The following is a 13,497-nucleotide window of genomic DNA, read 5'->3' on the forward strand; positions in this document are numbered from 1 at the left end:
CTACGACCCTTGTGAGTGAGCAAAGAAAGTCATCCTATTTCATTCATTCCCATCGCCGAAATGGCCCGATTTGAAGAGAACTACGACGAGTGGCCACGTAACGGAGCTCAGTCACCACGGAACGGAGATCGCGCATTGTATCAAATACGTATGTCGTGATGTGAGTGACGGGGATAGCTATTGGAACGGAGGAACACCTATGTGACTTTGGAACGTCGTTCCTTTGGAACGAGTCACGGTGATACTGTTTGACGGCGGATCATCGTGATTTTTTCATCATGACGTTATTTATCACCCACCTCTATATGCCACCATTTACCTCTTTAAAAGAAGCTAGTCCCTTCTTCAGAACGTGCGTTCTCAAAAGCAAGCAATACAGCTTAGAGGAAGGGAAAAAAATAAAGGAACAATACAGTATCAAAAACGAGAAACAGACGGTCGTCAAATAGATTTTTCTTTATAAGTGATTGCATAGAGGAGTGGTAAATTGGAAATTTAGTAACACAAATTATGTGATTTAACGATTGATTGAATTGATCAACTAATTTAATTAATCAAATTTTAGTATTATTTGTCTCAATTAAAAATCATAAATCAATAAAAAAGACAAATTCATGTGTTTTATTCTGCCTGTAAGTTGAAAAAATGTGCAGGACACTTTCGATACTTTTATGAGTACAGGTATCGATACTTTGCAGGAGAATGCCCTATGTTTCTCACATATTAAAAACGCTAGTCTGTACCGTACAACAATTTCATTTATTTTACAGCAACACTACTAACTTCTGTGATATTTTGCTCTATGGTCAACCTGTCATATCAATTGTCGTTGGATTTTCGTTTTCGTAGATGGGCGCACAATTTTCGGCGTTTGCTAACGAAAATTGGTTTTATTTTAAGATGTAAACATTTCTAATACGACTTGTTTCTCATTGTATACATTCGAGTTGTTATTTATGATCGAATTGGATTTACAATGCCACCGGTTAATTCTAAAAGTAAGAAAAACGGCGACGCAGAATACGAGGTAATGTCCTAGAAATTATAGTTTTGTGTTAAAATTTAGAGGTAAACTAAAAATAGGCGTGCATTATACTCCCAAGCCTACTCAGCCTCTAAGCGTGCGTCTGTCATAAATGTTTTAATGCTGCGCTCAAAGTGAAAGCAGTAACCATCTCAACCCATTTATAGCAGAATGTTTTTTGTTTAGTTAGTTGTGACGATTGTGTTTTTTCTTACAATATTCGATTATTCAGAATGCTACCTGCCAATTCTCTGTCGTAGGTAGGGTTTTTGTACTAGACCATAAATTTCCTTACAATGTAATAAAATAAATAACCGTGAGACTGCAGTCTCTCTATTTACATAACATTATCTATCCAGTAAAGTAAACAACGTTGAAATACATTCGGCTAATGTGTACACACTCATAATGAAATATGTTTGGTTTCAAATAATCATTAATAACAGTTCTATGAATTGTGTTAAGTTTATTATTTATATTTTGTGCTATTAATTTGTTTTACTTGTGTTGTAAAAATATTAAGTAAATGTCATATAATAATGACAGAAACATAATGTATTGTTTTATTATACTAAACATAATTGCTTACTATAATGTGGTTATTACCATAAAAAAAAAACAAATTTATATGACCAATTTTTTTCAGAATATAATACCCACAAAATGCACAGCACTAGACTTTGAGAGGTATATTCAAGAAAACAAGACTTTACTACTGAATGACCCGCTTAGGGAAATACTTATTTATCCCACTGATGATGTGTCTGTAAGTGTTATTTACTTTTTCACTGTTCTGTTTACATTCGAAATAACAAACAAATTTACCAAAATGGTACTAAATCCAATTGGAACTAAAATGTTTAATGCAAAATTAGATTTCACAATTGCTTTGTTTCAATCTGAAATTGGAATATATACTTTAAATGATATAATGCCAACAAAAATGGCTATAAATATAAACCTATGTTATATATTTTATAAGGAGTAATTATTTATTTTTGTGTGGAGACTTCTTAGGTTTTCGAGATTATTACACATAAGAAAAGAAACTATAATATTCGGGTGTAAATCACTTAAATGTGCAAATGTCATGGTCATTCATTACCATGGGACCTGTAAAGGGCCCGAAATGTAGGTTTGTTTGTCAAAAAAATATAAAAAATATATGTGATTTAGATCTGAAAAATGCAATTCCCTGCCTGTGGACTTATTCCCTAAATGCTTTTAGTTGGATCTTTTCAAGGTGAGAGAATAGGCATTATTCAGGTGTGCATGCTACACTGTCGACCGAATCATCACTTCCATCAGGTGAGATGGAGGTCAAATGCGCAATTATTTTTGCACTAAAAAAGTTGTTTCATTTCCTATATTTTTATATGCTTTTTTTAAATTAATCTCAGAATCACTTGAATCAATTTAAAGAAGTAGTGGTGATTACCAAATTATATCCTTTGTAACATAGGCAACTTATTATAACTCCAATGTTTTTCACTAATACCCCTCATCTTTGAGAGTTGTGATATGTATCTACATTTATTGGTACACAAATAAAAAGGAAACTTTTATTGACTATTTATCTGGCTTTTCTAATGAGTGCATGCATTATAGTCTAAACAAAAGGTTATCATTGGGAACAATGTACTTATATTTTAGAGGACATTAATTTCTGATAAGATTAATTTATATGAGCGTTTTTACTTCTTTTTATGTAAATATATTTGAAATAGTTTTTGTATTGCCGATATTCAACAAACTATTATGAAATATAAATTTTAATTAATATTCTCATACAAATGCATTTTAATACTTTCCATACAGTATACAATGCCTCCAGTATGTTAACAATAATTATTATTATGAGCCTATACTGTCCCACTGCTGAGCAAATATTGCACATATGATTAATTTATTGAGTTCTTAGGTTTTCGCAATTGTTAGTTTGGTCACTCATTGGAAGTGAAACTGGTTTTTTACGTATAAATAACTTATGATTTTGTTTTTCAAATTACCCATTGCTCCACAGCTGACTGAGATGGTAAAGTCACCAACCAGTTATATCTAATTAAATTAAAAATAATGCATACCACCATAGTTTTTCACTTTATTTACAAAAGATAGTAATGAAACCTTACTTAAACATTCCAATTTACGCTACATATGTTTTACAAAATATTTTATTTCATTTGAACAGTATGAATTTTTCTAAATTACATTTTTTAAATTAATTAAATAGTGCAAATAAGAAATATGTCAACACATTAATTAGTGCTGCGATCGTATGTCTGCTTGGAATTTTTCTTCAGAGGAAACGTTTGATCCCAAACTAATGGCGCGATGTTGTAATTAGAATATTTTTTTAAATTTCAATGACCTCGCAACATCCGGGGTCGAAAATTTACTTATTTTACTAGGACCTCGGGTTTGTCAAGCTCAACTGAATGTGTAAATTTATCCATGACATGCACACCGGCTACCGACTTTTTTATGCGACGGTGTGTGGCGTCTGCTATATGCATCACAATCTGCCGTGTATTGGGATCTGTAAAGGACCCAAAATATTATTGAACAACCAAATATACGCGATTTAGATTCGAAAAAATAGTTTCATTCTCCATATTATGATTAATTGTTAAATTGCTATTTACAAGAATACAAGACCTACACACTGTGTCATGAACTAGAATGTAATACTGTAATGGAAACACCCTTAATAGTTACCATTTTATTACATCTTACCATCGCGCTTATACTCTTATCTTCGTCCCACTTCACATAATCTCCTATAGCATGCTGACGGCGGGAATGCTATAGTAGCCCCTCACATATTTATCTCCATACAGAGTGTAGTCCTGCCAAGGCGATGGAGAACAGTGACCACAGCAGTACCAAATGTTAGGACAGCTGCAACCTGTCCCCTGCTCACCCGCCAAGCTTTACTCAGCTATGCTTCCAGTTGGAATCTTATACATTACAAGTATAACAGTTATTCTGGGACTTATCTTAACTTGCCAAGGTGTGTATTTCTTTTCTTCTTATACAAGTTTACGACGTAAACGGTAATTCGTTCACCAGCCTACATAATGAGTGTCAATTTTTAATATTGTTGGTATGAAATCCAATACAACTCAATGCACTGATACACAACACATGCGTCGTATTGTTAACATAATGTGGGAGGTCAACTATGCGCTTGTTGCGTGTTATATTACCTTAGAAGGTAGATAGGAAAGGTAGCTTTATAAATAATATAATCCAAACTAATATTAGAAATGCGAAAGTAACTCTGTCTGACTGTTATTTAACGCTTAAAAAATGGGGAACCAATTTTGATGAATTTTGGATAGGACATAGACTACTTTTTGTCACAAAAATAAATCTTGAAGGGGTTGAAATAGGGGATGAAAAATTGTAAATATGAAAATTAGTTAAGTACAGTAGGCTACTCGAAGTACTTATTCCACGCAGGCGAAGGGTGTACGTCGTTACACACAGTTAGTAACTTATGTAAGGGAATGGTGTGGAGTATTAATTTAAACTGAAAAAAACTGCTTATGTGTTTTTCCTGTTTACCTAATTGCTCTTATTGAACAAAACTGCAACAGCATTAAATGCTATATGTTAATCAATGACGTTATAAGGAAGTTGTATTGTAAAGGAAAAATCTATATTTAGTTACACAGTTTAGGTAAAAACATTTATCTAAGTTTCACACAAAAATCATGGCGTGTGTTGATTTTGTTTAGTGCATTTTTGTTCATTGATATTACTCGTATTAATAATCACAATAGTAAAAATAAACTAATCTTTTTATTTTACAATAAACTGAATTAAAGTCGTTATTGTCACATTATGATTTCTCTTATAATTAATTAATTTATAAACCCAGTTAACTAAAACACATCAATTCTGATTTAGCAATTTAATCAATAAATAGGTGAGATTACGTAATTAATACTAATGGTCTATAGAGCCGTACAAAAGTTAGTCAAGGAGAGTGACTCTTTCTTTTTTCGAAATACTAATAAAATGCTGAATATTAAAAATTTCGCTTTCGGACTATGCTAAACCATGTAGTAGTGTTTAAAAGTCTGCTAATATGCGCTCTTGCAGAACACGTTTGTGTAAATCAGTTCTATTAATAGAAGAGAAAAACGAGATCAATTCTATCGTCAGACATCCAAAGCGTTACTAATACGCACAGTTTGCGCGATATGTGTTAAAAATCCAAACAAAACAGCTCGGCATCTAATTAGCGAAACAATTAACGTTCATTTCACGGCCGTGAGAGCACACATAAACCTTTAAACATTGATACAATTTTTCCAAGGCCAAACATAGGATGTAACATGAATCATTTCTAAGCTCAGACTGAAATGGGAATAATTTAATAAACATTCATTTATTTATTTTAAACACAATGTTGTAGTGTGTTTAAAATAAATATTTAACGCTATGTAAAGTGGAGTGCCAGGAGTGATTATTTATGAAAAAGACCCATTCATTATTATGTAAATTGTAACACTTGATCTGCTATGTTTACAAACCTACAAGATTACAATGCAGATAAGATCATAGTTGATCTTTTAAGTAGTTGAATGAGAAGGAAGTTTTATTAAACATATCATTATATATACTCAGGCCATTGAATGACAAACTACCTGAGGAAGTATACGACTTGGATGCGGAAATTGAAAGTGATAATGAAGCTCAAACTGCTAAGGTGGATGCTGGCACCAAAGAGGGTTACTTGCTCAAAGGCCCTGAAATCGGTTCCGAACGGATATTCAGCAATCTCGCGTCGAAATCTTTCAAGAAACGGTATTGCTCAATGGTTAGGGAAGCTGATGGAACTTATATCTTGGAAGTTTATAAGGATGACAAGAAGACGGATACAAAGCTCACGATTGTTATGGATTTTTGTTCAGATGTCGTTAGGGTAAGTTTATATTTCCTAATATTATTTTTGAAATTAATGCAGCACTGTTACGGAACTGATACAGCATTGTCCACGCTTCATCCTTCATACAGCGGTAATTTCCCGATATTATCTTGCGACCTTTGGTATTGTTTATTTTTAGAATCCAAAGCGCGGGAAGTATTGTTTTGAACTGCGGATGGCGGGCGGGAAAGGGTACACGTTCAGTTCGGATAATGAAGACGATATGAATGAATGGATCAATGCCTTTCAAGCTGCGTTGAAAAAAGGTCCTAGTGACCAAGAGATTCATCAAAATGATGAAGCTTTGGATAAAGGTAACTGATATTAAAAACCACCTTCATTGTTAAAGTTGTTCACCATTAAAAATCATTGTGATGTGACAGCTACTTAAGTAATCCATCTAATTACATCATCATCATCTAATTATAGATGCCGATGTTTCCCTGACAGCAGAGCCCCCACCTCCTACATACGGAACTCTGAAAGGCTTAGAACACAGTATGAATCCGCTCTTGATGCGGTATTCCAGGGAGACGGATCTGTCCATTGCCGCCGCTCGAAATGAGTGCCGCACTAATATATTCAATCTGCCATACAAGCGCGCGCCTTCACCTGAACCTCAATTGGAACCGTTCAAGTAAGTCTATTGAATGAATTTCAGATTATTTTTTGTAGTATTTAGTAGTGTATCCTTCAATAGCACACTGCCCTGCGTTATCGTGTTCGTCACAATACATTGCGTTCATTATGTTTGATCTCAACATACACACACGTCCGAGTTTACTGATGCATGTTTATAGGCTCGACTATTATATGTTTAAAGTCAAAACAAAGAGATTACGAATCGGAATACAGTGACCACTATTTAGAACTTGGCCCTAGACTGCTATTTAGAATGTCTTTACTTCTGATAACATGTTAATTATCTATTGTAATTCATTTTTCAGAGAACACTTTGGCCAAAGAATTTTGCTCAAATGCGAAAGTTTTAAGTTTAGGTTACAAGCGCCTATAGATGGCGATAAAGAATTGTTGTGCCAAGTGGAGCCGTATTACACACACCTCGCCTTGTACGACGCGAGGAGTGGCAGAAAACTCACTGAAAACTTCCACTTCGATCTTAATCATGACGCGGTGAAGGATCTAGTCAAGGATACAGAGTGCACAAAGTCATTAGTTGAAAATTTTAGCTACGACGTTAAGTTAGACATTAATCAAATACCAGATGACTGGTTTCGGTCGAAAAAACAAGTAAGTTCATTAATAACTATTGTATACATTACATAATATGAAAATGCATGCGTTATACAAAAACACCTTCATGATTTAGTTAAGTTGAAATCTTTAATCGTGAATCTGAACGATTGCAAGATGTACCTCGTATGTCTTGTAAGACATCACACATAAAACCAAATAATGTCGTAATTGAAAATTGTGGAATTGAAAAAACACAATCTGAAAATTTTAAAAAGTACTGAATGGGTCTTATTGCGAAAAATGTGATTTTTTTTATTTATACAAAACACTTATAACGATTATACATTAATAAACGAGTAAGTTATACAGTTTTTTTTAAATGGGACAGGATGGGGAAATCCGAAACCATAGAAGATAGGTACATGAAACTGTTTTTTTGTGAAATCAATTTTGGCATAGCAATTTTTTAGTCAAGCGAGCAAACTGAATCGATCAGCACTATAAAAATTTTGATCAATTTTATTCCTTTTCATGGACAACAGACGCTTGATCAAAGAATTGTCTATGCCACAATTGTTTTTACAAAAAAGAACTTAATGGTTCCTAAAACAGTTTCCTTGTATCCTTGTATGGTTTCAGATTACCCCAAAAGTCCCATTTAAAAAAAACACAATGTTGGTTTAATTAACTCTTTAACCGACTTCAAAAAAAGGAGGAGGTTCTCAATTCGTCTGTATGTTTTTTTTGTATGTATGTTACGCGATAACTCCGCCATTTGTGAACCAATATTGATGATTCTTTGTTGGAAAGAAGGTACCTCAGTAGTGGTCCCATTTAAATTTGAAGAAAATATTCCACTTCTAAGGGTGGTAAACTAGGGGATGTTGACTTTTGGAAGGTTAGATTATTTTATTTTCAAATCGTTATTTCTTAATTCCACAATTTTGAGTTACGACAGAATTTGCCTTCGTGTGCGAATTATGTAGATCAGGGGCACATATCCTTACGGTGATTTTGTTTGATCCCAACATACATCCTGCTTCACTAATACGTCTTTACAGGCTCTTCTCTCTGTGAACAATCCACACGCGGATCTATTCTTAGTAGTTAAAATTGACAAAATCCTACAAGGCCATGTGAATCAAGTTTTGGAACCTTATCAGAAGGCAACAAAAGACCCCCGTTTAGGACTCAAGGTCCACAAAACTGTGCAGGCTTATGCAAATCGAGTTGGAACTTATCGAATGCCATTTGCTTGGGCTGCTAAACCATTATTCAAGTAAGTACATATTTCTACGATTCAATAGTGTATGAGACTAGTTTATTTTATACTAAAAATATACTCCTGGAAAAAGTTAGAGGTACCCTAAAAGAGGTTGAAACATGAGATAACATTTATGTCCTTTAATTTCAACTTTCACGATTTTCACACATTATTTGAATTTTAATTCGGGACTTAATCACATATAAAACATATTTTAATTACCTCGACGTTTCGGACGTATTGCAACGTCTATGGTCTCGAAGGGACTCCATGTCAACCACTGGCTACTATAACAAAATGTTTAATATAAATTAAAAGACGATAGAAGTATTTTTGTCGAATTAAACATTCTGTGCCCCTACCCTGAGTTTACTGCGACAGTTGTCACTAGGGACCGCATAAATTACTTCAGAATTTTGTATGATCACAAGAAGAAACAACATTATACAAACTTTTTATGCGGTCACTAACGATCTCATAGTAGAGGCACTGGTATATGTGACCAGTGGTTCATGTGAACATTGTTATCATAATTCAATCTTTTTAGCGTTCCTCAAAAAATATCTCCATGAATGTATAAAGTCATGACCGATAAAGCATAAAAGTATTGCTTACAATGACTATTTTATATTTTTGGTGTATTTGTTTTTTATAATATTATTTCATAAAAATACACAACATCATTGTCAATAAATAATCTAAGCATTCAAATAGCCTGCCAGTGGCATCTAATTTTCATTGAAATAATATCTAAACGCCCATTATCCTAGAACATCTAATGACTATTTTAGTTGTTTAATGCTACTAAAATTAGTATTTAAAAAAAACTATTTTAACCATGTGCACAAAGTAACATTGTGTTTCTTAATGTAACAGATAATGTCAAATCAATTATGATTTTAGGTTGTACAGCAACGACTTAGATACAACACCCGAATTTGCCGCCATCTATCGCCAAGAGCCGAATAAAATGTCCGACGAAGATTTGCTCAAAATTCTATCGGACTTCCGCAAACCAGAGAAATTGTCTAAACTCACGGTCATACCCGGATGGCTCAGTATTAATATTCAGCAGAGCAACGAATCGATACCAAGTATGCATACATTTATTTTTATGTTTAGTTTTATAATTGATGTCTATTTGTGGGAAAAGGGCATGGATGTTTATACATATATGTATGAATTCAGCGATGGATTTTCTTATCGTATCGATGGCATGCACTATACTGCTATGGCCCAGAACTCGGCCACGCCGACCGCGTCACTAATAGCCCCCATTAAATCCATGAGATGGACCACATTTTTTATGTAGCAGTAGAGCTTCTTGTGAAAGAGTTCGTCCAAGGTAGTACTGCCACTTTACGTATTTCTGCCTCCAAGCAGTAATATCCGCATTACTGTGTTCGGGTTTTGAAGAGTAAGGGTGCTGGTGAAATTACAGGCACATGACACTTATGTCTCAGGGTGACGGGCGCAAGGGTATTTATTGCCCCTCAGATCTTTGCGATTTAAAGTTCTGCGTAGCACCGCAACTGTCTAGGATAGGTGTGTCGCATAATCACCAGGCGCACGACAGGTTCGTCCTGTCGCTTAATATCATAAAAAGACTAGTTCGTTAGTGTTGTAAATCAACGTTACCATTACATTTCTCCTAATGAATCAACTGACCATATGAATCACTTGTCTAGATTGTATGACCAGCTCCTACGCCGCTCTGAAGCCGTTTCCACTCCCGCCTACATCGCCGCTAACCCTCGAACTAGCAACTCTGAACGTGGAACCCGAACAGCCATATGCAGCTTACGTGCACCATTTATACGTGCGCCCTCTATCACTCAACTTCGAATCACAGAAAATGTTCGCCAGAGCACGGAATATTGCCTGCTCTATTGAATTGAGAGAGAGCGATTCGGGTGACAGTAAACCTTTGCAAGTAAGTGGTTTATCATATGAAATCTTAGTACTATTTTATGCTATTTAAAACACATAATAAATGAACTAAAGAGACAGATGAACTATTAAAATCGTGCAAACGGAACTAATTCCTTTCGGTCAGTGTCGTGTCTGTTCGGTGAGTGTCCATTCCAGAAAATTCGCAGTCCAAAAATTACTCAATCCTGTCTTAAAACATCATGTTAGTGGGAAAACTAAATATTCATTTAATTGCATAAATGTCTTTGATAAACAGGCGGTATACGGCCGTGTAGGAATGAAAACTCAACACCGTTGCTCCGTGCTGCATCACAACGCAAACCCCACATGGTGCGACGAGGTAAAAATCCGTCTGCCAGCCACCATCACGCCACAGCACCACCTGCTGTTCATCTTCCACCACATCTCCTGTGATATTGCAAAGAATTCCACCAATGTTGAGACTTGCATTGGGTAAGTATGGACATCTCTTTTCCATAAGAGGAATTCCAACCAACGTTGTTAGTTGTGACATTACATTTCAACTGAAATTGCCTTTGTTCCTAATCCCCGTTCAACGTATGTTTTAGATATGCATGGGTGCCATTGTTAAGAAACGATAAAGTCATAGATGAAATTGTGAACTTGCCTATTGCCACTCATCTGCCGTCAGGGTATCTTGCCATACAACCTCTTGGACTCGGAAAAGGGGTAAGCTTTACATTTCGTCTCTTAGCAAACAATACTAAATTACTTGAACAGTGTTGTTTGCTAAGCTACGATATTTACTATAAATAAAAAGTAATAAGTAAGTTGTATTCGATTTATGTTTTTAATTTCATCAATCAACTCCGATGAACATAGAGGGTCCACGGCCTGTGATTTCACAGACCGCCCCGTGCCGGTTTTTACGGCGATGCTCGCTCCACAAGTAAATCCCGACGGTTTGTCGGGCCACGCCTTTGTAGTTACCGACACAGAGCGGATTCAACAGACTCTTACAAGCGAGTCCACGCCGGCACGGACTGCACTCTCCCCACGGTGCGATGGCGCTGCGCGACATTCAATATCACAGGCCGTGGGAAGCAGGCGTAAAAGTGATCAGAACTGAACTGTGTTTTACGTGTGTTAATAAACTTTACAGATAAATTACAACAGTTAAAGTCAGTGGTAGGGAGATGTTCTTATCTTTTTAGCAAATATGTCCATAGTACGTTGCTTGGCAGGTGCTACTAAAATGTGAAGTAAGAAATACCTATTGAGTTCTGAATGCATGGAACTATTTGTTCTTCATTTAATTTTTATTATATTTTCACATTTAACCACGAACTTAGTCCAGTCGTAGGTTTTGCCCTTATATATTAATACCCTTGTTGTTTATTCCTTATATGCTCGCTAATATTTAATTTATTACTTACAGAATGCCGGTCCCGACGTCGTATGGGTGGAAGGGGAAAAACAGCTCTTCCGATGCCAACTAGTATTGGACTCTACAGTGGCTACTCGCGATTCTCACTTGCACAACCTCTTCAGCCAGGCGGAACGACTGATCAAATCCAATTCTCCGCCTATGTCACCGTCGCCTCCACCGTGGAATGATGTGCTGACTGCGTTGAAAGCTGCGCATGCGATCAAGCTTAGCTCACTCGTTGCTTTCTTGCCAACTATACTGAATCAGTTATTTGAGTTGATGGTAAGTGCTAAATCGGCAAATCTTGTTGCACGTACATTATTTCATCGTATCGATTATGCCCAAAATAACCAATACTTGAAGCAAGAAAATTGTGTTAAATTCGTGAAAGCAAAATTTGGCAATTTTATATGACAATTATAATATAATGTATATTTGACAGCGCACATTATGAACTGGTTGACTTATATGTTTATTGATATTTTTTTATAATTGTTTGTTTAATTGTTGTGCCACTTATCATGACTACAATCATTAATAGCGACGCGATTGGACCTTTTAGTTTAACCTATATATACAGGGTTATTTGTAAATACTAACAACCTCCCATGACTATATTACTTACATCATAAACAACAAATTTCTTCCATGACATTTTAATAAATCATCAAATTTTACTTTCGCTCTAAACGGTAATTACTTTGTGCAGTAACCAAAAGAAAGTGGGGGTCGTCGGATAGGACGCTTGCACGTTTGAACTTAGTACCAAATATAGATAGGTATAAAAAGTGTTAGATAGTTCGACAAAAACTTGAAAGTTTCTTTTTGATAAATTTATTGTGTTTTGTAAAAAGACTTGGAACAAAGGTGTTGTTTACAATGTTTGTAATATAGTCCTGCAAGGTTGTTAGTATATTACAAATAAACCTGTACAGTATTTATGCGTATTCAGTAGACCTTGAGTTCATGTTAAGATATTTTTACGTTTTGTTACCAGACTGTGGAAAAGAGCTACTCGAACGACATGGGGTACCAAATCGTAAAGTTGATAATTCACTTTGTCCACATGATACACGATTATGGACGAAAAGATCTCCTTGATAGTTATGTCAAGGTAAGTGAGCCCCTACTCTTATATGCTCTATTATTTAAAAGTAGACAGGTTACAGGTAACGACGCGTTTAATACAACAACAAGAGCCTTAGGCCGCAAATTCGGTACGGCATTGGGCGCAAACGTGGCTAATGTGTTGGATACATCTAGTACGCCCCGCTGAATGCTATTAAAATCTATTATTAACTGCCTCTGTGGCCGAATGGTTACCATGCAGAGGTCCTGGGTTCGATTCCCAGGCCGAGTTGTATAGACAACCACAAATTACACCCAAACTCACGAGAGAAATAATTGTAGGCCATACAACTATTTCTCCCGGCCAGCGAATCGTACCTGGGACCTCTGCGTAGGAGTCCGGCATGGTAACCGTTCGGCCACGGAGGCAGTTATATCTAAATTTTTGTATTGTATAGAAATTGATATCTATAATCGATTTAATTTTCAAGGTATCAAACTTAATAGGTGGACTAACTATATACTTACACTGCACGTCAAATTAAATGTATATATCGTGTGTGTCCATGGCATCCGCGTCACAGAGTTTCCTTAGTACAGGGCTATGTTGAGTGTGTGCGTTTTTATTATTATTATTATTATTTTATAATATCAAGTGACGAGACGAACAAGTCGTGCGCCTG

General features: G+C 35.6%; 1 protein-coding gene across 2 annotated transcripts in view; it reads left to right on the forward strand.

Moving 5' to 3' along the window:
* Positions 1 to 976: 976 nt before the first annotated feature.
* Positions 977 to 13,497, forward strand: part of LOC113237570 (dedicator of cytokinesis protein 9) — a 52,672-nt gene continuing 40,151 nt past the window's right edge. The window contains exons 1-14 of one of the 2 annotated variants that reach the window (XM_026474134.1): positions 977 to 1,027; positions 1,671 to 1,790; positions 3,865 to 4,037; positions 5,663 to 5,960; positions 6,103 to 6,277; positions 6,393 to 6,600; positions 6,911 to 7,214; positions 8,222 to 8,439; positions 9,328 to 9,518; positions 10,113 to 10,357; positions 10,613 to 10,809; positions 10,926 to 11,046; positions 11,756 to 12,028; positions 12,744 to 12,860. In XM_026474134.1, coding sequence (XP_026329919.1) covers positions 977 to 1,027; positions 1,671 to 1,790; positions 3,865 to 4,037; positions 5,663 to 5,960; positions 6,103 to 6,277; positions 6,393 to 6,600; positions 6,911 to 7,214; positions 8,222 to 8,439; positions 9,328 to 9,518; positions 10,113 to 10,357; positions 10,613 to 10,809; positions 10,926 to 11,046; positions 11,756 to 12,028; positions 12,744 to 12,860 — 2,691 coding nt within the window. Of the gene's footprint in view, positions 1,028 to 1,670; positions 1,791 to 3,864; positions 4,038 to 5,662; positions 5,961 to 6,102; positions 6,278 to 6,392; positions 6,601 to 6,910; positions 7,215 to 8,221; positions 8,440 to 9,327; positions 9,519 to 10,112; positions 10,358 to 10,612; positions 10,810 to 10,925; positions 11,047 to 11,755; positions 12,029 to 12,743; positions 12,861 to 13,497 lie in introns of those variants that run through there. The other variant, XM_026474142.1, reaches the window with a different exon arrangement.

Source organism: Hyposmocoma kahamanoa, unplaced genomic scaffold (genome assembly GCF_003589595.1).
Source record: "Hyposmocoma kahamanoa isolate Upper Pololo Valley unplaced genomic scaffold, ASM358959v1 102, whole genome shotgun sequence".
NCBI lineage: Eukaryota > Metazoa > Arthropoda > Insecta > Lepidoptera > Cosmopterigidae > Hyposmocoma > Hyposmocoma kahamanoa.